General features: G+C 46.6%; 1 protein-coding gene across 1 annotated transcript; it reads left to right on the top strand.

The window, feature by feature from the left end:
- Positions 1–810: 810 nt before the first annotated feature.
- LOC142051420 (protein ELYS-like) lies at positions 811–25,937 on the top strand. The gene is made up of 24 exons (XM_075080554.1): positions 811–1,017; positions 2,226–2,479; positions 5,246–5,426; positions 6,214–6,421; positions 7,697–7,813; positions 8,775–8,859; positions 10,850–11,000; positions 13,441–13,573; positions 13,661–13,842; positions 14,316–14,377; positions 17,039–17,129; positions 17,217–17,306; positions 17,469–17,613; positions 18,114–18,118; positions 18,384–18,479; positions 19,247–19,340; positions 20,815–20,938; positions 21,068–21,124; positions 22,338–22,484; positions 23,668–23,855; positions 24,027–24,171; positions 24,266–24,379; positions 25,391–25,538; positions 25,624–25,937. The coding sequence occupies exons 1-24, from the start codon at positions 897–899 to the stop codon at positions 25,758–25,760; spliced, it is 3,075 nt and encodes a 1,024-aa protein (XP_074936655.1). The 5' UTR covers positions 811–896; the 3' UTR covers positions 25,761–25,937.
- The last annotated feature ends 320 nt before the right edge of the window (positions 25,938–26,257 follow it).

The raw sequence follows: 26,257 nt of genomic DNA, 5'->3' as shown, positions 1-26,257 counted from the left end.
AGTGTGTGGTTTCACACGTGCATGAGCTAGCAGGACGGCTTACGGCCACAGAATGGAGATGGGCAAATCCCCTCTCCTTCTCCCCGGTGCAGTGTCCTGCCTCCTTCCTTGTGCCAGCTTTTATGCTTGCTGGCTCTCTCTGCAACCCCGTTTCACTCTCTAAGCTGGTGGGAAACTCTCTGCTCTTGTGGGTGCGTTCCCTGTCTGCTTGGGGAGTTAATGTGGCTCCTAAGGAGCTCTAAAACGTGTGCAGGTCAGGGCAAGGGAAGGCACAGGGATACAGGAGCAGAAGGAAGGAGCAGATGGAGAGAGGGGGGCAGCAGCAAGGCCTCTCTTTTGGTGGCACTGAAGTGAACCTGGTTTGTGATATCACGTCTTCAGCTGCGACTGACCGTATCTTTAGCTTTTCCTTCAGTAAGCCCGTAACATTGTTGGCCTTTGAATCTGACTTTCATGTACTACATGTCAGTCAACGGTGACATCCCAGAACACTGACTTGGCTGGATGTGATTCTGCTCAAACATGTAATTTCTCAACTTGTTCTTTCTTATTTATTTTCTGGAGCTTTTTAATGCAAAACTCGGTCTCTGACTCGTGCCGCCTTGCTTGACTTGACTCCAGTGTCTTGGGCTTTTTCCCCGTGTTGTTTATCCTGTCAATACCCCTGCGTCCCTTTTTGTTGGTGATCTCGTAGGCATCAGAAAAGCAAAGGATTCTCCTTTTGCTCTGCTGTGAGATCCAAACCTGTCCTGAGTGCCCTTTTGTTAAGGAAAAGAGCCGCAGGAGGTGGACGGGAGATTTTTCACGGCAAAGGGATGAAAGTTCTGTCAATCTCAAAAATGTCGATGGCTGTCAGGAGCCTCTTTTTGCATTTTTTTCTCTATTCACAGTGAAGAATGCGAGACCTCGCGGCTCAGGTAACGAGCAGCCTGCTGCAGTTTCCCGAGGTGACCATTCAGGCTCTTGGGGAAGATGAGCTCACCCGAGGTTCTGTGCTGCGTGGGCGGTTTTCCAGAGGTGAGCCTTTTCCTTGAAATTGGGTCTTGCTGTGAAGTTGTTACTGCCTGGAGGTGACCTGAGGCACGGGGTCACAGTATCAGCTGTGTCAGGTTGGTGCTGCTCAGGTGCGTCAGGTTTTGAGAGAACAGAAAGGATGAACTATGACAAAATGATGAAAAATGTTAACATTGAAACATTAGTAGAGTTAAACTTTGAAAGGACAACAGCCTGCGCCAGTCTTGAGCTATTAAAATAACACGGGCAAGTCCGTGAGCCCTCCTCAACTTCTAATTGAAGGAAAGGCAGTTTTCAAAAAAGTCCTGGTGTGGTTTTGGGCTGTATTTATTTGTACCATCATAACATCCCATGCAGAACTAGTTCTTCCACAGTGTTAGAGAGGCAACCCCCCCTGCTTTTTCTTTCCTAGCCTGACTAAAAACAGAAGGAAGAGGAAAGCCCTGTTAGGCGCTGCAGCCAGGTTTGCAGAGTATTTAATGGGACGCAGAGGAGTGTCCCGGGAGAGCTGCTGAGAGCGGCTGAGCAGATGAGGTAGCTGACTTTGTCGGTGATCTGAAGGTAGCGCTGGGGGCCTGCCTGGGTGTCCGGGCGCCTGTGAAGACCATGTAGGATCTCTCTGTGTGACTGTAAGTGCAGTAGTTGAGTTAATACTCCCTTTGTGTTGGAAGTAGTTCAGTGAAACTAAATGTGCTAACTTCTCTCTGTGATCAGCGTGTGTAAAAGTTGAAATTGGCTCCCGCAGTGCCCATTTTAAGGTAATTCCTTGTTGAAGTCCAAATCCCTGCCCAAAGTAGGCGTGTGTCGAGCAAAGTTAGTAAACTAGAAAAGAATTGGCTGAGATTTTGCCATATTTGAAGTATATGCTTTAGGAGTTGTATTCTCCTATGTATTTAGATGATTTCTAGCAAAACCAAGCTGAATATGGTATAAAGACGAGAGACCAATCTATTGTAATCTTTATCCCAAACAACCAGAATTCTTCAGTGCAGGAATGACAAGTCCAAATGCAAAATAATAAGGTGGTTCATTTTACGATGCATTGGTTGAGGATTCAGTGGGTGATTTTCAATAATCGACCGGAATTGGGTAAGCCTCTCTTGCTCTGTGAGGTACTTCTGTTGAAGCAAAGGGGCAGTGATTGTGATTTTCCCGTTGTTTTCAACCCTCTCTTGGGAGTTTGCTTTAGCCAGCCTTTTCTCTTCTTCCAGGGAGAGATGGGCTGGCCTGGCTGGCGTGTGGCCCTCAGCTGGAGGTCGTGAGCACTGTGACGGGAGAGCGGCTCTCTGCACACCGTTTCAGTGGAGCCCGTGAGCAGCCTCCCACCATCCGCGTGGTGAAGGAGGTTTCCTGGCAGACGGGAACGGGGCTGCTGGTTGGCTTGAGAGAAGCAGAGGGAAGTGTTCTCTGCCTGTACGACCTTGGAACATCAAGCGTGGTTACAGCAGTAGTTCTGCCAGGAAGGGTAGGTCCTTTTTAATGGGGGAAACGTTGTCAGGTGCTGCATAACGCTGTTTCAGGAGCAGCTTTGGAGCGTCTCTTTGCTAGGACGTCCATTTTCTCTATTGTGTCATCATACTGTCACTGCAGAGTGTCCAGTCGAGAGCACCTTGATGTGAAATCGTGGGGTTAACGGTACCGTTATCCTTTGAGTTTGCTGAGAGAGTCAAACAAGTTTTCTGGTTTTACAGTAGAGCACGTAGTTACCTAATTCTCCACTTTGACAAAAAGGCCTTGAAAACTACCTTTTTTTTTAGCCAGAGTGACAAAGACCTCGTCCTCACCCTGCCTTTCAAGTGTTGGTAACATACATGTCCTGAATGGTTCATTATGTCAGAAATACTGTCTTTAAAATATCTCAGACTTCCATGGCTGTGCTGTAGCTGACTTCGGCACATTCCCAGGAGTCTGGGACTAGCAAGCAGGTGACTTTAGAGCAAAGCACATTTTTCTGTTGACTTAGGATGGGAAAAAACAGGCTTCACTGCGTTACCTGGCAGGTGGTTACAGACCGACTTTCAGCCTGAAGCCCTTGAACCTCTGCTTATTGCATATGGTGCTTGTGCGGGTGGGATACTCTGGTGTAATGTTGCTAATTTTCCCTGCCTTCTCTAACCCATAAACTCAAATGACGTCCTTTCCCCTCGGCTCCTTATCTGAATGTAGACAAGAGTCACCTTAAGGTAATGGAACATCAAGATTCACTCTATCTTTACCACCTTAGAATCTGCGACAGATAAATACTTCCGTATTACTCAGCTTTCCAGAGCGTGATTGGGTTTGACTTGCTAGAATCCAGGCGGGGTTTGTTTGTCTGTAGCGCTACAGTGTGATTGCTGGCAGTGCGCGTTTGTGTGGTGGTGATTTCTAACGAGCTGAGCTGGGTTGGTGCTCCGCTGTGTGGGTTTGCCGATCGTCCTGGTAAATCTCAGCGTTTGAGATGGAAAGGCAAGCTGTGTGCTGACATAGACGTGCAGCCATTCAGACTTGTAAAAGCAAACCCGAATTGAAAATATTAATGGTATTAAATTGGTTTATAACGATTGCATGTTTCAGAGCTCTGGAATGGTATTTTCCCCACTCTTCCTGGTTTGTGTGAGGCAGAAGGGCAGCTTTCAGAGTGAGGGAGCTGAGACAGGATTTCTGCGTTCGTTCCCAGAATGAGCTGGCAGCAGTGTAGGAGAGTGTGCAAAGCCAGTGCCTGGTGCCGTGGGAAAATAGGCAGTTCCAGGAGCTTCTACAGGGAAAACTGAAGCGTTAAAACTGGGAACCTGTATGCAAAGGTGGAAAAGGTGGATTTGGGGCCAGTTGTACAACAACAAAACGAGACCTTAAAAGAAAAAAAGTTAACAGCAACACGGGAACTTTGGCTGATTCTGCAGCACGATATGTGCAGTGTTTCTGCTTTCCTCCTGAGAGTCATCAAGGCTTGGAGCAGCAAGAATTCGAATAATCAACGCACTTTTGGTGGTGCTTTGAGTAGCTGAGAAGATTGGAGATTTCATCTGATTTCCAGGAAGTGTGAAACAATATAAAGTTGTCTCAATTACTGCGGGCACTTCTAGGAGTAGAATTCTTGTGGCCCAAAGGAAAGGTAAATTCTGTAGCAGATTGCCAGGCAGCGCAGTCACAGCAAGTGCTTGATACTGGAGAGGAGAGAACTTTGGGGCTTGGAGGTTTGGTCAATTTTTCCCCACCTCTGGGGAGAAAAACCAATATATATAAAAAAAGGAATCCTTGTGGTGCTCACTGCTCTGTTCCATTGTCGTGTAACAGGTTGGTGTTGATGTAAAGCTCCCTGGTGTCACTGTGTGACATTATGCAAGGAGGCTGAAGGGCAGCCCGTGTTCTTTTGTTGTGGAGCCTTAGTGCAGGAGCCCTCACGTGCTGGTGTCTCTGCTGGAGCAGTCAGGGCTGTCCCGGGAGGGGCTGCAGGTGCTGAAAGGTCTGTCTTCATCAGGGCCTTGTACTAAAGCTGCTGGCAGGCGGCTCCGCGTGTTACAGAGCAGCGTGCGCTTCTCCTCAGCGGGAGCTGGCTTTTGGCGAACCAGCTGCTGGGCTTTTTGCCGCTGTTTCGGCACTGAAAACTTTTCTGCTTTCCCTGGTTGCTCTTTTGATTCTAAATGAGGACTGGTGTAACTTTCCCTAAGCTGGTATCTCCCTTCCACTATCTGTAACAATACTCCATTGCCGTGGCAGCGGTGTGTCTCCCCTGCAACTTGGCCGCTGCCGCGTCTGACTGAGAGCCGAGATTTGCCCTAATACCTGTTTGGCAAAGAAGGCGTGGGCTGTATCCCAGTGCTGATGGGCTGGGGGCTGTGGGAGAGCGAGAGTGAGTTTGGTCTTTCTTACTCCAGTCCCTTAAATACGGTCAAGTTTCTTGCATTTAACGGATTTTCTGTGTTGTCTTCGAGTTAATGGTTTCTAAGTAGAAAATGGAACTTGGTAAGCTGTGATAATAGACTGCACCATTGCAGTTGGAGTGAGCTCAGCGAAATCCCTGCAGGAAACCCAGTAAACGGAAGGCAGTAACGGATTTTTGTACCGGACATTTTTGGGGGTTGGTTTGTTTGTTTTGTCTGGATATAATTGGGATCAATGCTGTGTTTTTAAGTCTTACAACCCTGTATTTACTTTCTTGCTTCTGATGGGCTGGTTCTGGCTTCACTTTTGAGTGATTTCTATTTAGCTTGTCAAAGAGCTTAAATACTAACTTGTAGTTTTCCTGTAGGTAACTGCTGTAGAGCCCATAACTAACCCCGGAGGAGCCAGCGTGAGGCCTTGGCACCTGCACCAGGCTCTGCAAGGGTTTTGTGGCGTGGCAGCGGTGGCGACAGATGTTGGTCATCTGCTTGTGGTGGACCTTGGTTTGGATGATCTCTCTTGCAGTCAGAGGGAGAATGAACCATCGGGTGAGCTTGCGGTTTCTAAACTTGAACGGAAAAGTAAGAAAACTTGTGTCTTTTAAATCACCAACACGCATCCCACTTTGAAGCTACTACTGTGCAGACGTGTATGGCTGCTGATTACAGGTGGCGGTTTGACATCGTCTAGTCCTGAATGGATTAAAAATGGGAGTGGCTTCATACTCCTCCTAAGGTTACAGATACCCCCTCCCACCAGGGTCCCTCTGTCACGGTGACTCTCGCCAGTGAGGGGTAGGAATTTGACCATCCGAGTCGGTGCAGCTGCCTGACAGGAAGGTGTGTCGGACGTGCCCTATTTCCTGGGAATGTTCTTCTGCTTCTGTTCATTGACGTGGGGCAAAGTTTAGGCTTGTTTTTTAAAGTAAATATGCCTTACCAAAATCCCTGCATTTGACCAAACGGAACCTGTACTTGGTGTACTCGGATTGCATACGCTGTTTTTGCTCTTACAAGAGTGGCCTCGGGAGCTGGTGTCACTTCAAGTAGCTTCACCATGAGGCCCAAACTCCTGATGTGCAGAGCCCAGGAAGAATTTGTCTATGGAGGTTTCGCTTTCACCTGGTTTTGAAATAGGAGCGAGGATACCTGTCCAGTCAGAGAGTTCCTATGTGCTCTGAATGCGTACAAAATGGGAAGAGCAGACAAAGTATTGCATCAATGGGTATTTTGCCGGGGATGGTAGAATTAGATCATACATGTTGTCACGTCAGTGTTTCAAATGCAACCTGAATGGCATAACGCATTCCTTTATTGTGTGGTTTTGTGCGTGCAGGTCTAACAGTTGTCACTAGAGCTGCTGCTGGCGTTTCACAAGGAAGAGCAACCGTGACCAGAGCAGGGAGACATCTCTGCCTTCAGTTACAGTGTTCTTCAGGAACAGCAATATCGACCCTGTGCTACATCAGCAGAAGCAACCAGCTCGCCGTGGGTTTTTCCGACGGCTCCCTGTCACTGTGGAATATGAAAACTCTGCAGCGGGAGTAAGTCGGCCTTTGCACTTGGTCACGCCTGGAGGTGCAGGGCTCTCAAGGCTCTGCTTGAGGAGGAAGTCTGTTAATTTAAAGAGCCCTTTTTCAGGGAGGGAAATGTGGAGTGTAATCTTGGAGTGTTTAGGAATCCCCTTCTGAAGTAACCATTGAGCCATACCTGGATTCAGTGGGCCGCCTTCTCCCCAGCGGGCTGGGATTGTTCTCCTTATTGTGCCTGTGGGCTGAGGAACTGCGGAAAGCTCCCTTCTCTGGGTTCTGTCAAGCAGTTAGGGCGTGAGAGAGCTGCTTTCCATAAGGCAGTTTGTTCCACCAGCAGTATTCAGTGACAGCAGGAGTTGTGTGTGTTTCAATGAAAGAGATTGTAGACATTATTTCTCAGAACCAGCTCCTGCAATGAGGGCACCCATTGAAAGGCTGAAGTATGTTAATGATGGGATTGTGGTGATAATATTCTTTAAAGCGTCCAGGTTGAAAGGAGTGAGACATGAAGGATCAAGAGCTGATCTGTGGCTGAAAAGACATTCTCTCCCACATTTCAGCCTCGACCAAAAGAGGGGACTGACCCATTCCAAGGCAGCGATGCATGGGAATGAAAGTCTGCTTGGAGGAACACTTGGAGGTGGAATAAGGGTCGTGTCAAGGGATAAGCAACAGAGAAATTAGGGAGATGATTTCAGCTCTGCCAAAGAGCAATCCCCCCTGGAATATCTGACCCAATTCAGATCGGGATTCACTTAAGCAAATCTGCAGTGACTCACCGGGAACTATTGGCGGCATGAATAGAGAGTGGAGGGATAGTGAGGTGGCAAGAATAGATTGTGAAGGTGCAAAGAAGGTTCAGAAGTCTGGAGGAGAAACGCTTTAGATAGTCCAAGTAAAGAAACAAGACACTACTGGTGTTTGGTGCTGTTTTCAGCTTGTGCAGAAGAGAGGCTGCATTTTCAGTTCAATATTGAAGCAGGCGACAAGAGTAGGAAGAATCTTTTGCCTGGCAGCTGAAGGAATCTTTCATGTTCCTGCTCCGCAGGCAGAGGAGGAGATAAAGCCAGGTTATTGCCCGTGATGGACAGTAATTTCCTCACCTCGTGGCTGTTGCATCAAAAGCAGTCGCTCCCGTGACTCCCTTGTTTGAGACGGGAGTGTGACCTTCTGTGCCTTGAGGAGAAGCACGTCAGGGGCTCTTTGCTCAGAAGATGCTTCTCCCCTTCTACAAACAGGCAGGGCCACCAGGCTCACCTGCTTTCTTTGGTTTTTTTAACCCTGCAGGCACCACTGTCAGCTTGAAGGAGGAAGGATTCCTGTCTGCGCCGTTACTTTTCAAGAGCCTGAGCATGATCCTCGCAACTGTTGCTACTTGTGGGCTGTTCAGTCGACGCAAGAAAGGTGAATAAAAGCTTACTATCGGCCACTGATTTTTCTTTTTTTTTTGAGTATTTGTTCACCTAGAGTTGACCCACGTGCATTTGTTTTGTTGAATTAGCCGTGCAGGAGATTCTCTCCGGTATGGAAGGAGCTGACGGTGCGATTTGTACAGGATGTAACAGGGATGAAGAGGGACCTACTAGTTCCTCCCTGCTGAAAGGCAGCAAAGCGACAGTGGCTCTATTTCTGTGCTGGCATTCTTAAATGGCTTCCTTTGTTTCCTGATGACTGCTTCATGGTTTGCTTGATATTCACACCGTGGTGTTAAGATACCATGGAGCGCAGTGGAGGCTGCAGCTCCAGAGCACTAAAGGTGCGGATCCACCAGACTGCTGCCCCTAAAGGAGGAGGTGACAGCATGGCCGGTTCCCTGGTGCCAGCCTGAGCCTTGGTGAGCCAGCTCAGCTCGGCTGGCAGGGAAGGTGTTCAGCAGCCAAGTCGGTGGTTTCCTGCTGGGCTAATGACTGAAACGAGGGTGTGGAAGGTGCCGTGTGTGCAGGGGAGGGACTGGAGCTTTGGTGGGAAGGGAAGGGGAGAAAGATCTGCCCCCTTCAGCATCAGCAAGCTATTTACTCAGCTCGGCTGCTCATGGAGTGGCAATCTTTTTCAGTTTGACTGTAAAGCAGTTTTGATTGCGAGCTCTTCAATGCAAAGAACTGTTCCCAACCATTTTTATTCCATAGAACACCTTGAAGCTTCCAGATTGTATGGGTAGCCTTTGCCCCAGAAGCTGTTAGTGTCCAAATTTCCTCCTTTGTGGTTTGGTGGCTAAATGTGACCAATTCTCAGGTTTTGGGAAGGGCTGTTTTTCTTTTGAGCCAGACAATGCTATTAAGGAAACCTCAGCCTAGATCTAAGGAAAGGGTAACGAGGACTATAAAGCAGCTTTGTAACCAAATGTCATCATTTATACCTTTTCCAGTGAAGGCGATGCCGTGAGTTTACATCTGTTGCAGTTAGCGTTCGCAGACAGGAGGCGCTTGGCTTCAGGACAAGTCATGTACGAGGTAAGACGTGCACGTCCGTGAAAGGCTGGAAAGAGTCCTTTTCCCTAAGGGAGTATCAGTGAAGTTGGCAGGGAGAATATTGACCATGACAATTCAGAGATGACTTAAAAAGAAAGAATCTTTTGCTGAGTCTTCCTGGGCACGGCCTTTGTCCATACTTTTTGAAAAGAAGTCGTACAATTTCATACCGCCGTGTCGTGTGTTCCAGCCAGGGCCGTCTGCAAAGAGCCCGTATAAATTCAGTTCCTGAAGAGGCAGCAGCTTTTACAAATAAAATGATTCTTCATTTAAACACCAAGTGAATGGCATGTAGGAAGAGAAGACAGGGCTTTGAGTAGCTCTGTTTAACCAAACTGCAGAGTTGAATAAGGTTCTGTCTGTCTCCCTTCCTTAAAACACGGGCATACAGCTTTATTCTGTTCCGGTCTTCAGGTTTAAATTCTTGTTTTCCCTTTGAGCTCTGTCAGCAGGACTTCACATGATGCTCACCTGCAGGGTCTCTTCGGTGCTGGTCCTGAAACTTCGTAGCTCTAAAGAGAACTCTTTCTACTTTTTGGCTGCGTTACCTATGAACTCTGCTCTTGAAGCCAGCAAAATACGCAAATACAGTAAAGAGTGGTCTGATTTGATCAAAAAAGTATATGTAAATTTTTAGAAGTGGCTCCAAAGAGGTTGTGTTTAAACTAGAGATGAAGTAGCCTTACCTCTCTGTTATCTAACAGATAGAAGATGCGTTTTTAGAACGTATAATTTTATTCAGTGTTATGCCTGAAACCCTTGCAAAATCTTTTTGATGGGAAAGTAATCTTAATTCAGAGCATGTCTTTCCTGTTGAGGTGCAGTAGGAGAGGATCTGTGCTCTACATCCTTGATATTTATTAGTAGTATTTCCTAGAATGGTTAAGAGAAAGCTTGCCTGTTCTCAGAGTAGGTGAGTTAAATGTAACATATCAGGTCATACGAGAATGGATTGTCTCGTGCCAGCTCATGCCAGTTCCTTCTAGAGCTCTGAAACTTTAGGAAACTTGGGTAGAATGAGGTACAATCAATTTTTTTATTTTCTGGTAGGTTTTTGGAGACTTTTAGCTGCTTGGTTTTTGGTTTTGTTTGGTTGGTTTTTAATTGTAGAGCTGCTCTTTGTCCACAATCCACACACCCATGTGTTGTAGGGTAGATCATTTGACCAAGTGCTGTATTTGGAAAGACAGTATTTCAGTCAATGCTTGCTTAGCAAATGGTGGTCTCAGAGGTTCCACACAATCCTGCTGGAGTTTCTGTAGGTCTCAAAGTAGTTTGCTGACTCTGTAGGGATTTGTGATCCTAAACGCCTTGCCCACGTGCATGCCATGTCCGCAGGGTTGTTTTGCTGTTGGCTGCACTTGGTGAAGGCAGGGAGGCATATTTCACCCATCAGTCCCTGAGGAGGTGAGAGGAGGAGCTGGCAGGAGCTGGCGTGGTTTGAGAGAAGAGTGTGACTCAGTAAGAAGTTCTCATGGCTACTCCCGAGGGATGGGCATTCACTCTAGCGGTGTGTGCCTATAGATAATGCCTCGCAAGAGAGCTTTGGCTGCTGGAAGGCCGTGACTCCTCTAACTTCATCAGTTCTGTGATCAAGTCATGGAACAAAGCGCTTTGCATGCCTATGTATGGCATTATTTCAGATCTCCCTTTCTAGCTAAATATGTAGGTTTGTGAAGAAACCGGGATGGTGCAGGGAATTCTGCAAAACACTTTTAGAACCAATATTGTGAGGGAAATGCTCAGTTTTGAAAATGTGCAAAGCTTTTACAGCCAAACTTACCCGTTACGGTTTGACACTCAGTTCTCTTGCTTGTCAGCTGTAGTTTCTCTTTGCCATCAGATTAAGCGCCTGGGAGAGATACAGTACAATATGCAGGTTCTAATAGACATAGACATTCTTTCCTACTGAGGTGTAATGTCTGCTTTTCTCTCAGAATGACCCTTCTCTCTCCTGTGATTTTTTCCACAGCGTTTGGCATCCTGTGTTGAAAAGTACAGTTTAGATCTGATGGGCGGAGCCTTTCCCTTGCGAGGGCAGAGCAGCAAGGCCAAACTACTCAGCTGTCAGGCTATAGAAACCTTTCCCAACCGCGCAGCCAGAGAAGGCAGCGTTGATGAAGGTTTGTTCCTGATGTCCCTGTTTGGTTTTTCTAAACTAAATGGTTTTGGCATCCAAGCAATGAATGCTGTTCCATACCCACAGCCTGAAAGTCTTAAGTCTCTGTATAAACTAACTTCTTGGGCTTATTTCAAAGGAAAAACTGGGTGCTGAAATTCTGTGGGACTTGTTAAAATAAACCCTATTTTTCCCTTCAATGCTTGCTGACATGCTGTAGCGATGTATGGTGGGGTCACCTCTATAACGCCTGTCAGTCATTTTATTCCTCCAGCTCTCGTCTTTGAACAGTAAGATCATCCCCTCCATTGCTTAGGAGCGTTCCCTCAACTTTCTTTTTTCCCCTCTTCCAACCTATGCCTGCACCTGCATCCAGCTGGCGGCCGGTCAGGAGTTCTGTTCCCCAGGGCTCAGTGTTGGGGCCAGATCTGTTTGATACCTTCCCCAACCACCTGGATGAGCCGGCAGTGTGCCCACATGGCCAGGAAGGCCACCAGCATCCTGGCTTGTATGAGAGATAGTGTGGCCAGCAGGAGTAGGGCAGTGATCGTCCCCCTCTACTCGGCAGTGGTGAGGCTGCACCTCGAATCCTGTGTTCAGTTTTGGGCCCCTCACTACGAGAAAGATACTGAGGTGCTGAGTGTGTCCAAAGAAGGGCAGCGAAGCTGGTGAAGGGTCTAGAGCACAAGGTTTAGTTGGGATCTTAGGAAAAATTTCTTCACAGAAAGGGTTGCGAAGCAGTGGAACAGGCTGCCCAGGGAAGTGGTGGCGTCACCATCCCTGGAGGGAGTTAAAAGACGTGCAGACGTGGCGCTTTGGGACAGGGTTTAGTGGTGGACTTGGCAGTATGAGGTTTACAGTTGGGCTCGATGATCTTAAGGGCCTTTTCCTACCTAAATGATTCTACGAGTCCATGATCTGCCTGTGCACTTTGCCCTCTCTGTGTCTAATAGGTTCCTACACCTACAGGCTCTTAAAGCAATAGCTTCTGGCTTCCCTCGTCCGGACCGACAGTTAAAACTCCTCTGGTGTCTTTCATTACCTTGCAATAATGAGATGTGCATCTCTGGGTTTGCACATCCAGTGATGCTCTGAGCACATCTCTGAGCCGGCTGCAGTGATAACTTCCACAGCCTTTTGTTTGGGTGTGTGAATGCCCTTCCCTCTCTTCTTACTGGCCTTAACTTATGTCTGCTTGTTACAAAGACGACACTGGCATGACTTTCTAGGCTATTTGTGTTTATTAGCTTTGACTTAGTCCTGAAGAGGCAGCTTCCACCTCTTTTGGGGTGCCATCCTCTAACAACAGCGTGTCAAAATCTAATGAAAACCCCTTTGGATTTTCTCCACTTGTGTCACGATTCTGAGGAGAGGGCCTTCTAAAACCTTGTCAAAAACAACTAACACACACACCCACCAAAAAACCCAAACCAAAACCAACAAAAAAGGCCCTTTCGGTCCCCTTTTCATGAAGTCTGAGGCATGGAAAAATGCTTGTCATTTTTCTGATGGCTCCTCATTAGCTTTTATCCAGAAACTATTCAAGTTGTAGGCCCACATGAGCTTCTGTTGGATGTGGGTTGAGGTTAGAAATGCAGCTGGCTTCTGATTTATGAAACTAATTGACATCTTCAAAGGCAGTTTCAGCGGCTCACACAAGTGAAAGGGCACAGAAGCTCACGATGACACACAGTAAAGCGTGGGAGGCTCCCTGAGCAGCCCTGATGAACTCAGCAGAGAACAGAGACCCATTTTGCCAAATGACCTGTCTCCTGGTTCCCTGCTCTGTCAGGGTAAAGGATGCACCCCCCACTTTGCTCACATCTGGAGAATGCTTTCTCCCCAGAGGCGACAGACCATGCCACTTCTTGAGAGAACCCGAGTGTAACATGGTCAATGTTTGATGTTAAACTCTTTGTTCCAATCTCCTGTTTGTTGGGGTTGGATTTTGGTGTTTGTTTTGTGTGATAATTGTGTTCTTTCATTCTGACTGTGCTGGAAAGGAGCTATTCGTAACACTGGTAATCGAGTCGAATCTGGAAATTAATCATGCCAGCTGAGTGATCAAGTGTATATGACAAGAATTTGTATGCTTTCTAAAAGCAGCAATGTATGTTTTCCTAGGGTGGTGGGTTGTTTTTTGGTTTTTGTTTTTTTCTAACCATCTTGATGCACTCTTACTGTATGGGAAACTTGATTACCTGACAATTGTGAATTGGATTTGTCTTAGGACGGATACAGGTTGAACTCGCAAAGGGGGGCAGCATGACTGAAACCTATCACAGAGGTGATGCTATGGTGTACATTGTTAAAATTCTTCTTAGTCAAGTGTTGCGTTTCATGAGTGACGTAACAGAATGAATCCAAAATAGAAAGTGATGTTTTGAAAATGTCAGATAGATTGTATTTTCTCCCACTAAGAAACAATGTCTTGCCTTTTCCAGTCATATCTCCTGGCACCAGTGTCTCAGTCTTCAGCTGGCAAGTGAATACACGCGGCCAGGGAAAACCATCTACTTATTTGGGTGTATTTGACTTTGACTGCTGGTATCAGGCTCAAAAGCCAGGCTCGCTAAGGTAGGTTTTTATGAAGCTGGTTTCAGTATCCCTCCCCATAATTCATTGGAAAGTCGGCGTTTAGCTTCTGCGCTTGTTTTCTTTCAGGCCAGAAGAATCCCTTCAGGACTGCCCCTATTTTGCACTGTGGTCACTGGACGCTGTAACAAGCACGACTGCTCCAAACCTCCTTCTGGATGTTGTGGTGCAGGAGCGCAGCCTAAGCTGGAGAGTTCCTCCTTCTTATCCACAACCTGAGCTGTGTTTTCACCCAAGCACCTATAATTTTGGTAGGTATTACACGGCTTTGAATAGTGATAAGCTTAAACGAGCTCAAATGCCATTTATTGGTTCTCCTGTTCACTGTTTGTCACGCAAAAACCCAACCAAACCGAAACACCCCAACCCCCCACCCACCCAACTCTGATGACGTTGTACTGACCAAGTGTGTGCTGTTGTGACACCTGCCTGACAGGCGGCTGGGTCTGGCAGTTGGGTGCTTCTGTAACGCAGCCCGTGAGGTGGTGCTGGTGACCAAATGAAATGACTCTGGGCTGAAGCTCAAAGCGCAGCACCTCGATAGCCCCGGAGGGAAAATCTCTACACTCAGCCATTATTTTTCTAAAAAAGGCTGTAAGTGATGTCATGAGGAGAACGGGTACTCAGTTGTACCTTTCCAGAGGTTGCTGTGACAAAAATGCAAACTGGTGCCACCATCATGGTGAGAGTATGGAATGTTGTCCAACGTTCGTTGTCTCTGCAGATGGCACGTGCCTGCTGAGCTCTGGAGTTGTTCATGTGACGTGCAGCAGCTTCCAGAAGGAGGTGAGCTTTTACTGTATCTTTATGGAGAATGTCAAGAGATGGACCTTTCCTAAGCTTTCCATGGCGCTGCTTTCGGTGTCAGGGACCATTTAATGCTCCTCCTGCCCATCCACACGCGTAACTGCAATTGTACCCTACCAGTTTTATTAAATGTAATGTTTGAGGTCCCCTCTTGGGAGTGTAAACCCACCGTTGTCTCCTGTTGAAGCACGATCAGGGCCTGAATGTCTAGAAAGGAAGAGAGCGCTGCTCTAGGAGCAGGAAGAGAAAGTCGGGGAAAGCTGTTCCTTCTCTCTCATCAATGAGTGCAACTGCCTGCGTGGTCCTGAGTTCGGGTTTTGATCCCTGATTACCTTGGAAAAGAGGACAGAACGGAGAAAAGGAAGCATCGTTCCCTCAGAACAACCTTCTTCCCCGTCAGTCTCTCAAAGCATTAGGTTCCGTGCAGGACCTGACGATGGGGGTGTCTCACTCGGATGCGAGTGTCTGCGAACATCCACTTGCGGGACTATACCTGATCATTTGCTTCCAAGGCAGTGAGCTGCAGCAAACAATTGCTGTTGGCAGCTCTACCCGATGACTTCCCTGTATTTTCCCTTCATCGGTCGGCTTTGCTGCAGCCTCTCAAAGCAGATCTTCACCCCTGTAGCCTTTGCCTTGTGCTACAGGTGCCCAATTGACTCCTCTGGGACTGCCCTCTTGTTGCTGCAACACCTCAGTCACCTTTAGCTCGTGACACCCACCACCTTCTCTCTGCTTTATCCCACCGCAGTGACTTCACCCCCCTCCTTCAGAGGTTTCCCATTTGCAGGGCACCAACCTTTCTCTCTCCTCTGAAGGATTTCCCTGAGAGATGCAGCCTTTGTGATGAAGAACCCATCTTCACCCAGGCAGGCTCCAAGCGAAATGCTGAGCGAGCGAGTCATCAGGCAGAGGAGCACTTAGTAGGAAGGGGAGAGCAGGCTTTCCCTGCCCTCATCTTCCTCTCTACTGGATTCCTCACCAGATCTGTGGGGGTGCGTTGGGGCAAAGAGCACTTGTGCACAGTGTGGTAGCTAACATGAACGTCTTGGCAGGTTGGCCTGGCCCATAGGCTGTTTCTTTTGCAAGCCTGATGTAGGCTCTTCCATTCAGATTGGGTGATCTGATGTCAGCTCCACGTTGGAAATAATTGGGAAATGCAGAAATTTGTCATGCCCTTTGCTGAATTGAGACTAGATCATTCAGAGGCTTGTTAGGCATTTGAGCAGGAATTGCTTGTGAATGTGAGTAAGACAAATCTCAGAATTAGGGGCAAGAAGCTTGGTTTGGGGGTTTGTTTGCCACCGTAAGTTGTACTCGGTGTGTTTCCTTGTCTGAGACTGGTTTTCAGAAAAAGATGGAAATCTGATGTGTGTATTCGAATGTGTAGAAATGGCTTTGAATGTGATGATTTTATTTAGAAGGGAAAGATACTTCTGAATGTGCTTAAAAAGCCAAAGAAACAAGCAAACAAAAAGCAAAAGCCCTAAAAAGGAAAATTTGCTGAGGGCTCAGTCTTGGGCCCCTCGGGACAAGAAGGACATAGCGTTGCCGGCGCGTGTCCAAAGAAGGGCACCAAAGCTGGGGAAGGGTCTGGAGAACAGGTCTCATGAGGAGAGGTTGAGGGACCTGGGGTTGTTTGGCCTGGAGGAGAGGAGGCTGAGGGGAGACCTTATCGCTCCCTGCAACTGCCTGACAGGAGGCTGTTGTGAGGTGGGGCTTGGTCTCTTCTCCCAGGTCACTAGCGATAGAACGAGAGGAAACGGCTTTAAGCTGCATCAGGGGAGGTTTAGGTTGGATATTAGGGAAAATGCCTTCACTGCAAGGGTGGTCAGGCGTTGGAAGAGGCTGCCCAGAGAGGTGGAGGACTCACCGTCCCTGGAGGTATTGAAAAGACATGTAGACGTGGCACTTGAGGGCACGATTTAGGAGACATGGTAGTGTTGGGTTGACCGTTGCACTCAATGATCCTAGAGGGCTTTCCCAACCTTAAGGATTCTATGATTCTATGTTTCGATGATCATTTCACCTGGAAGAAGTATCAGAACACCAGCTGCACTCAGCTACTCCTTAACAGTGCACGTCTGTGCCTGCCTGTGCTTTGCCCTTCTGAAGGATTGCCACGGCATTAGAACACAGTGTTTGAAGCACCTAAAACTGAAACCTATTAGAACATCAATGTTTCACTTCTTTTCTGTCGTTTTGGGAAATGACAACTTAATGTTTGGGGTGTCGTAACTCCTTCATGTCTTCATAGCCTGGAAAGCTGCTTGATCTTGGCTTCACTGCTTCCATGCAAACGTTGCAGAGTTCTGTTTGTTCTGTCCCCTTCGCGCATTCCTGACGGCAAACTTCTCTGCACCCCATGTGCCATGGGTATAAGCAGGGCACGTTGCTGGGAATAGTTAATTGGAACGCAGTAAATTGAGAGGATAATGCAGAGGCATGCAAATAAAGATTAGAATTAGCCTTTGGGAAGTTGTCATGTCACGGGGAAAATTCCATGTGCTCCTCAAAGCAACAAGCAGCCCAGCCTGTGATGCCTGAGTGAGTGTAGAGTTAGAAACAAGCACTTACTGTTGGTGGTTTGGATGTTGAAAGCAGGTAGGATTCTCCTTTGATTTTGCCTGTTACTTTTAGGAGGAGCAGTTAGAGGCGGTCTTGTCAGCTGCTGCCCAGACAGGTTCTGTAGGGCTTCTGACTGGCTGCATTAAGCTTTGGACATCTAAAGGTAAGACTTGTTATGTGGTTTTTATGTTGCATGGTTTCTTCGTTTGGAATTCTTGATTAATTTCTTTTTTGTTCTCTCTTTTTAAAGAGCAGCCAAGTTCTGCTGCTAATTTAGAGTTGGCCCTTGACTGGACGTGGAGCAGAGTGATCTATACAAAAGGCGCATTTGAGCAAATCTGTGAGTACTAGTGCAGCCATGCTGCAAACCTAGAATCAGTCTTTCCAGTTGAGCTTATTCAGTGATCTGCTGGTAGATGGTCTTGCCCGCAGATCTGGAAGTGCACTTTGAAACTCTGAAATGGCTCTGTAGGCTAACGATTTCATACTTGTTCTTGAAAAGGTGTTGCGCTGTTTGACGGCTCCTGCAACTCCGTTGACCCGGAGAGGTTACAGGCTCTGCAGCACCGCCAGTTGCTTTTGAGCAACCTTAGCACAGTCTTAAACTGTTTTCTAACAGAGGCACAAGAGCTCGCTGGAAAAGGTTTGTCACAGTATTTCTAACTCTCTGGTGTGTCTTATGAAGATTTGGAACGATGCTGGGGCTGTAATTGTGGAAAGAGGAGCTGTTGTTGGTTTTGCTGATTGGCAGAAAGTCAAATGTAGCGGGGAGAAGGGGCTTAAATGGGAGGGGTTGGGGCTGCCACTTAACGCGCGTTGAGTTCAGGGCACGAGTTTGTTGGGGAGCTCGTGCGAGTGGGTGGGGAGGCTGCGTTCAGCAAGGAGCTGTGCAAGCACCCGGCTTGAAATTACAGCAACGGGATGTGGCACTGTGACAAATACTCCCTTTGATTGTCAGCTAGCAGTGCGTAATTGCATGCAAATATTGGGCTGGAAATTACTAAAATCAGAGAGGAAGCCTAAATGAGTAACATGTGAAGTGAGTTGCATGAGTTTCTGTAGCTGTTTCTATTAGAACTTGTTCCTGGCATATTGAGGAGAAAAGAGAAAATCCCTTTGCTAGAGTAAACCTCTCTGCTACGTGAAGAACAGGTGCCTTATCCATGAGTGGATTTAGTAGTTCCGACTTCACTTTTTTTTATTAAACCTTTAGTGAATCTTCTTCTTTGTAGGGGTTGCTTGTGATTGTGGGCTTTTTCTTCAGTTAAGGAAGTGATATGGAGTGAAAAATGCACAGGCAAAGATTCCTACCGTGTTATTTTTCTACTTTCTCTTTAGTGCAATGAGGGGAGTTTTATAAAAAACAAAAGAAATTGCACACCAACAGTCCTCTTAAGCTTCTTTTCATGTTTTGCAGACTTGACAAACAAGCTGGCGGTGACCAGCCTCACAGCTTTGTATGCACGAGTGGTCCTCTGGTTCTGTGGGTCCCGTCTCCTGCCAGAGGGCTCAGGTAAGCCTAAACTGTCACGCATCTGTAGCAGTCAGTGCTTCCTATGAACACGTGCTTCCCCATGGTTTTGTCAAGGCTTCATCAATACCAAGTCGTGCTGGTTCAGTGACAGCAGATGCTGAAGTTCTGCTGCTGAAATTGAGATTTCACTGTTTTTTCAACTCCGTCGTGTAGAATGATGGAAGCAGTTTCTTTCCGGGGTGTTTCTCAGAAACAGCACTAAGCCTCTGAGTGAAGGAGTTGCTCGTGGCCACAGCTTGAAATCCTTGGGATTGTAAACAAGTAACTCCTAAAGCACCAACACGGGAATGCTTGATTTTACAGTAAAAGCCTGACGTGCGTGTTTTGAACTTTTTACGGATTGTTTGAGGAAAAAATACACCTTGGAAATAGTTCATCATTTGGATGGGTTATAAATCCTATTGTCAGCCTTAACTGTCTTACGCATGTTCACATGACATGTTTAAAAACCCATTCCCTTTGAGAATTGGGGGGTTTTTTTTAGAGTGAACTTCAGCTGACACTACATGTTCTGGATGCTACATCACCTGTAAGCTTGAAATGGCACTTAGGACAAGGAGGAATTGACTCCTGTGTCGTAGGTCTCTTTTAGCAAAGGCAGAAGGAGGATGGGCTTCTTTCAAAGTCGGAGGCTGGCCTGTGCTTTTGATGCTCAGCTTGTGTGTTCTTCTGTCTTTTTAGTCAAAAACTGTAGGTTGAAAATGTGATATGACTTCTTTAACTTACTTCTTATTTATTGCCTGTAGGTGATGAGACGCGTTTCTCTAGACCTTTCTACAATTATCCTCTGATTCGGAGCTACTACGCTGGTCATCGACAGAAACTGGAGCGTTTATCAAGGTAGGACGTGCAGGAAAGCTCTAGAGCAGTTCCGCTGCAAATTCAGAAGCGGCAGCAAGTGGCTTTTCCATCAGCAGCTGTATTTGCTATGCTTCATGCGTTTGCTGGCAACACTCTTGACTGGAGTGATGCATGTGTCCTGCTGAACAGAGAGGTTCCTTTCCTGTGTTGAAACGTTGATATATACCTCTGCTTAGTGCCCTTTGTTGGTGTCATCATTGTTTTGACGTGCACGTAATTCATTGGCAATTCTGTGTCATTTGTTACCACTGGAAAAGGTCGTGTGGTGAGGACAGGATCAGTCACGGCCAGGTCAGCAAGGCACGGCCTTTGCAGAGCAATTGTTCTGGACACAGAAGAAAGCATGTTTTAGAAAAAAAAAACCAAAAAACAAAGGAAAAATAATCTCTCTCAATGACCAGTGATAGATGGCGATAAGGGGATTGGCCCAAATCTCCTACTCCCAAGCACCGCGGTGTCATTGAAGGAGATGGGCAGAGTCACATGCAGCTGGCACAGCCAGCGCGCTCCTGGCTACTGGATAAAAGTGCCTTCCTCACGGGAACTGCCTTTCCTGGGCTGGCTCACGAGCATAATGGTGATGTGCCTTGGGTTAGGTGAGAACAGATTTTTCTTTGGCAACTGTTCTGTAACCTAAAGAAAGTCCTCAAGTAGCCGTGGCTGTGGCACTGTGAACAAGGTGCAGCAGGAGGAGCCCAGGTGGAAGCTGCTCTATGTCAGGCGTTGGCTTTCAAACTCCTCTTCCTGCGCGTCCTTCTCAGGTAACTCTCGTACAGGCTCACGGGCTCCTTAGAAGCACCACCTCCAGCGTGCTGCTTCTGCTCGTCCTCCTCGGGAAATGAAAGGCTGGCGTCGCAGCCCGCAGGAGCCTGCGATGGGCTTCTGAGCAATGCCGTGTTTAACAGGCCAGCCCTCCGTCACTGTGATGGCATGTGCAGAGGCACAAACGTGCTGCTTCAGGTGATACCAGAATTCAGCTGTGGGCTCAGCTTTCTGACCGTGACTGTTTTTCAGTAACAAAAGCGAGGTGCTGAGACCAAAGCCTGACATTTCCGTGCTGTGGTCTCACCGCTGTGTGTGGGAACGCTCCCACTGGAGGCGTGGGGTTTGGGTTAGCTTTGCTCACACTGCCCTTGTATTACAAGTAATGCGGCACAAAAGAAAACCTGAAAACTAAAAGGTCGCTGCAACTTTCCCCTTAATAAGGGAGCTTTTTGGATTCCTATTTGGAGCTCCTTTAATAATTCACTAGGATCTAATGAGCACCTTTCACCTGACTCCAAAATTTCTTTCCAGTCTATTTCAAGTCACGATCATGCCTTTGTCTGTTTGTTCCTTTCTTGGAGTCGTGGGAGCTTTAGCTGGGTTTGTTTTGGCTGGAGGAAATCTGTGACACTGAGAGGCCAGAATTAGTGTTTTCCTCTGTGCAAATCCTCGCTAGGTTTTGTTCCAGAAGAAAATGGGACTCTGACTGCCTGATGGTCGATGGCATGGTTTCCCAGTTAGGAGACCGAGTTGAGAAGTTGTGGCAGAGAGATGAAGGAGGAACGGGGAAATACCCACCTCCTAGTTTACGGGTGAGTGTTGTGTTCACTGAAGGCAACAACAACAGCCACAACAAACCCCAGCCCCAGCCCAGCCCTCCCCCAAAGCCAATGATTTCTCAAAGAGAGGAGTTTTAAAAAGCTTCTACCTTTTCATTCCAGGCACTGCTGGAGCTCTATTTGCTAGAAGGTGTTGAAGAAAGCCACAAACATGCAATCGTATCCCTTGGAGTTATTTCTGTTATACCTCCAGTATACGCGCATCAGGGGTCTGAAATGTCTGTCACCTACGTGTTCGATGCATTTTCTAATTTGTGCTTCAAACACACTGCGGATGAACACGTGTAGTTAAGAATTAAGTCGCAGACAGAAGCATTGTTTGATTTCTTTGTACTGTGGATTTTTTAGGAATTTTTAAAATGTTTTGTTGCAAAGTCTTTTCTGATGTGAGAGAACAGGTCTACTAAGCAATGTTAAAGGTAGAAAGCTCCCCTAGATTTTCTCCAAATGTAAACTGTTTTTCATTTTTGAAGCACCCATAGCTGTAGCAAACAGCTGCTTCCTCAAGCGATGCACTAGAATGTGCTGCTTCAGAGCAAAAGGATTTCTGACAGCGCTTTACCAGGACCTGATGTTGCTGAAATCATCCATTTTCCAGCACAGCTAAGAGGGCTTGCTTTTGTGCTGTTACAAGTGCAGGCACACAGAATAATAGAGAGAGAGAAGGGAAAAGCCATTGGGCAGAAACTGAATTTTTAAGCTGCCGAAATACACTGTGTTGCTTTGGTTGTTTGTTGCCTGAGCCGAGAGGGGAGCCTAGAGAGCAGGGGCTTTAAAGCTGTTGCACCCCGGAGCTCTCTGATGAGAATAGACCCCCCAAACCAGCTGTCAGAAAGAGAAAGTGACACTGCCGATGAGTGATCCACATACTGGTTTAAATCCAGTTTTAATCATTCAGAGCTAAGCTGTGCTGTAAGGACACCCGAATTTCACTTGTTTTATATACGCTGGAAAGGAGGGAAGAAACCAACTGTAGAATTTGTTTGCTTTAATAATCAAGCATTGGCCGTTCTCGTGTTTTGAATGTCCAGCTGGTGGCTCCAGTGACTAAAGAGGGAGCCTGAGTTTCCAACAGAACTGTTTAAATATCGAAAGGCAACCTTTCTGAATGCCTTAGAGAAATCAGAGAGTCTGTCTTTCTGGTTATTTATTCAGAATGCAATTTTGTTGTTAGGGCCTGACTATCTTCAGGTTGCAACAGCATAAAACGGCAAGACTAATACATGAGTATTTTCTGCGTCCTACCACTATGTTATTCTTATTTCCTTTTATTATTTATTCCTATTATATTAATCATAGGAATAATATTATTTCATGTGATAAATTGTTGGTCTTGCAAATTTATCAGCCTTAATTAGATACTTGATATCAGACAATTTACTTGCTGCTAGACATCATGCATTCCTTTCCGAACAAAACAGAAACTTCCGTCGACTCCTTCGCAGCTGCCTTTGCCATCCCTTCAGGCCTTGTTAAGCTTATCCAAGGATTTTGGCTTCTAGACCACAAGGACTATGAAGTAAGCATGTGACAGTTTAGTTAGGCATACGTTGTAGTGCAAGGCTATGATCTAGCAAATGACTTTAAAAACCTGGTGCTTAGCTAATAACAGGTGATAAAACATGGGAAGCTTCTTTTGTAATCCTGCTTCAGCAGCACCTTCAGCAATACGTGATGATCTGCAGTTTGGTTTTAATTACGTTGAGAGGAAATGGATTAAGACAATGAAGAAGTCAGCGTTAATAATGCTTGAGATGTGACTTGCCAAAGCCGTCTGTTCAGGTTGTTCTCAGCAGAGCAGTCGAGCGCTTTCTCAAAAGCAGTGGTTTGGGTACTTTGAATAGTCAAACGACCATCCTGGCAGCAAGATTTGAGACAGAAGACCACAAAAGTGACTCTTCAATCTAATTCATGTTCCTTCTGATGCTGAGGGTTGCTCTTTGCCTGTCACAATTTTAATACAACCTCTTTTGGAGAATAACTTGTATTTATAAGAAGTGATGTTTGCCTATGGGGATTTGGTTACCCTAGCCGAGTGTGAATCACTCCTTTTAAAAGACTCTGTTTTTTTTCTGTATGGCTAACTGATTTTTTTTTCCTGCAAATAGTAAAGAATGTATATTTACCTGTCCGGTATCAGGGACATTCACCCTTACTGAAGAAACTTTTGAACAGTTTTGTTGTGTGCTTGTGTGTCCAGTCTGATCCCCTCTATACAAACAGGCTGTGGCCAGGCTGGAAGGGGCCCAGAGAGGGGCCACCAGGATGATCAGAGGACTGGGAAGCTGCCATACGAGGATGGGCTGGGAGAGCTGGGTTTGTTCAGCCTTGAGAAAAGGAGGCTCAGAGGGGATCTCATCCCCGTGTACCAGGACTTAGGGGGTAGCTACAAAGAAGGTGGAGACTCCCTTTTTACACGGAGTCCCATAGAGAGGACAAGGGGGATGGACACAGGTTGCTCTTGGGGAGATTCCGACTGGCCACCAGAGGGAAATTTTTCACACTGAGGACAGTCACCGTTGGAATAATCTCCCCAGGGACGTGGTTGACTTGGCCACGTTGGACACCGTCAAGAGTTGTCTGGACAGGGCCATCTTGTCTAGACTGGGCTCTTCCCAGAAAGGTTGGGCTAGATGATTGCTGAGGTCCCTTCCAACCTGGGATTCTGTGATCTTAGTAAACCTGATCTCCACCTTCTGCAGAATTCCCTGGCCCTGCTCTTTCACCCAGCTACAACCAAACCTGTGTCGTGGCAACACGTGAGAATTCTTCGGTCCCTCATGTGCCAAGGAGAGCATGGGCGAGCCCTCAGATACATGCAGGTGATGAAGCCACCATTCGCAAGCAGTTGTGAAGAGCGACTTTTCCTCACTGTGCTGTTGTCCAATAGGTAAAGAAATATCTGCCACCATTTTGGCATTGAAATACTGTGAAAGGTGGAGAACAAACACTAGAAATCACAATCCCCTAAATTTCCTTTAAACTTTGAGCACAATAACTGTGGGGCATCTTTTTAGTTATACTATTAATACGCCTTTACATCTCAAAAAATTAACTACAGGTGCATGGCGGAGGCTTGGGCTCTGCTGCAGGAAGACACCGCTCAGTTAAAGGAGGAAGAGCTATTAAAAGACATGTATGACATCTGTCGGGAGATGGGACTAGTGGGAGACTTCCTGAGGCTGCCTTTCACAGACTCTGAACAAGTAAGTGTGGGCAAGAGGAAAATCTGAATCCCTTCTTTGCCAAGAGAAGAGGCAGGGTCATCATATATGTTTTAAAATGTGTTATTTCTCATAGAAGTGTTTGGAGAAATTTTTACGGATTCATGAAATTCTTTTAGCCCGGCATCTGCAGCGTGCCAACTGTATGGCAGCAGCACGGCTGAACCAGGCGATGAACGTTCCTCTCATGGTAAGCGTAAAAGTCCTGCCAAGTGTGCCAGTTTCTCTCAGGGGTTACTGACCGGTTTAACAGCGCTCAGTAAGAATCCTGCTTTCTTTATCACACCCTTCTTTGAAATACTTGCAATAAGCCTCTGCACCTTACGTTACAGCTGAACCTAAAAGTTGAACAGAATGTGTCACTACTCCAGAGCTACCCCGTGCAGTTGGAAATTCTGTGTTCCAGGCTGTTGTTGACTCCACTTCGAACAGTTTGTTTGTGTCTAAGGATTAAATAAGTATCTCCTGTCAGCCACTCTTACCATTCAGTTATTCAGGGACGTACGTTATGTAGGGTTCGGATGATTGGAAGTTGTTTGGGTCACTGTGGAATGAAGAGTGTGGTTTATGTCATCTCCTGTATCTCACACGCAGCTCTGGGTGCCAACCCACAGGCAACATTTGCATCATGGGTTGATGTTTTTATTATTTCCTCAAGTTATAGCGTGAGGTCTGCAATTCCACAGCTTTCATTTTACCACTCTTTGGACAGAAATTCTTACCTAACTTCTGTATCTCAAAGTAGCCATATCAAATTCTGTGTTATGTGAACTTCTGTTGTGGTTCTGTGATCCATGTGCTGCTTTCCGGAACCATAGTTCTCCAGGGAAGCAAACTTATGGGGTGGTTCTGGAAGGTTGAGGTCCTGCATTTGAAAGCTTCCATCCAGGGGGAAGGGGTGTGTAGGTAGCTTTCTCTTCCTCATTTTAATCCTCACTTCCTCTTGTCGAACGTAACCCGCCGCTGCCCTGGAGATTCAGTCACCTGGGGCAGTGGCGTTTCCGGAAAAACAAGGGAAAGGCTGCTGTTTTGTCAGCCACGTGAAACTTGTGGGTGCTGACAAGTGTGTCAGAATGAGGTTCTGCAGGGTGCCGGCATGGTTTTACCTTAAAGTTGTAGGTTCTGCTATTATTCTAGTCTTCCTTCCACTTGGCTAAATATACAGGGTGAAACTTCTTGCTTTACGCTTTTTGTTCACCAGAATGATCGTGCTCCTCGCTGGAGACAGAGAGCAGTTGCCAGAAATTCTCTCTCAGCCCAGCACGGCAAGACCCTTCCTAGAGGTCAGAGGCAGCTGGCTGTAGAGAGAGCCAAGCCTTACCATCTGCCTTCGTCCGGACCAAGAGAAGGTAATTTTTAGGGGGGGAATATAACGCACAACTAACCATCGCATTGATTGCACAAGGCTGATCGTTTTTCCCTCGTGCTTTACAGCTGCAAGACCAAAGCCATTCTCAACAGTAACAAAACCAGCTAATACAGGAAATGTGCATCCACGGGCACCTTTCAGCAGTCGTGTGTTGGCCAAAGTTAGAGAGTTATGGGTAGGAAATGAGCAGAAACCCAGCTGAGAGAGAGTTTTTCTGTTATGATGATGTTTGTTATGCAAAATACATATATTTATATTATGGTAAATATGTTTAGAGAATTTAAGAGAGCTGAAACTAAAACAATGATTACCATCAAGCTATTGGTGTACACATCTTGCTAGACTTGATTGTGTGATCAAATAGTGATCTCTTCCCACTTGCTGACACCTTTCTGCTTTGTTTCTGCCTCTTTTACTTAAAAATAGGCAGAACGGTAAAGAGCAGGAAAGAGGCCAGTAGCTGTCAGATGATTTTCCTACAGGTGGTGTGGCCAAATCAACCTCAGTTCTGGTATATTTGGACTTGAGGGCAATGAAGGTCAGTTACTGTCCTTCTCTACTGTCCTTTTGCCATGAGAAAAGACCAAGACCTTGGGCAGATCGTACTATAAGGACATGCCCGGCGTGCAAATAAGGCCGCAGATAACTAAAAGTAGTTTAATCCCCCATCAGAACTTCTTCTCATGGAAGATGACTCTC

This window comes from Phalacrocorax aristotelis, unplaced genomic scaffold, assembly GCF_949628215.1.
Source record: "Phalacrocorax aristotelis unplaced genomic scaffold, bGulAri2.1 scaffold_34, whole genome shotgun sequence".
NCBI lineage: Eukaryota > Metazoa > Chordata > Aves > Suliformes > Phalacrocoracidae > Phalacrocorax > Phalacrocorax aristotelis.
Note: the sequence above shows the minus strand (reverse complement) of the source record. Positions and strands in the feature narration are given on the sequence as shown.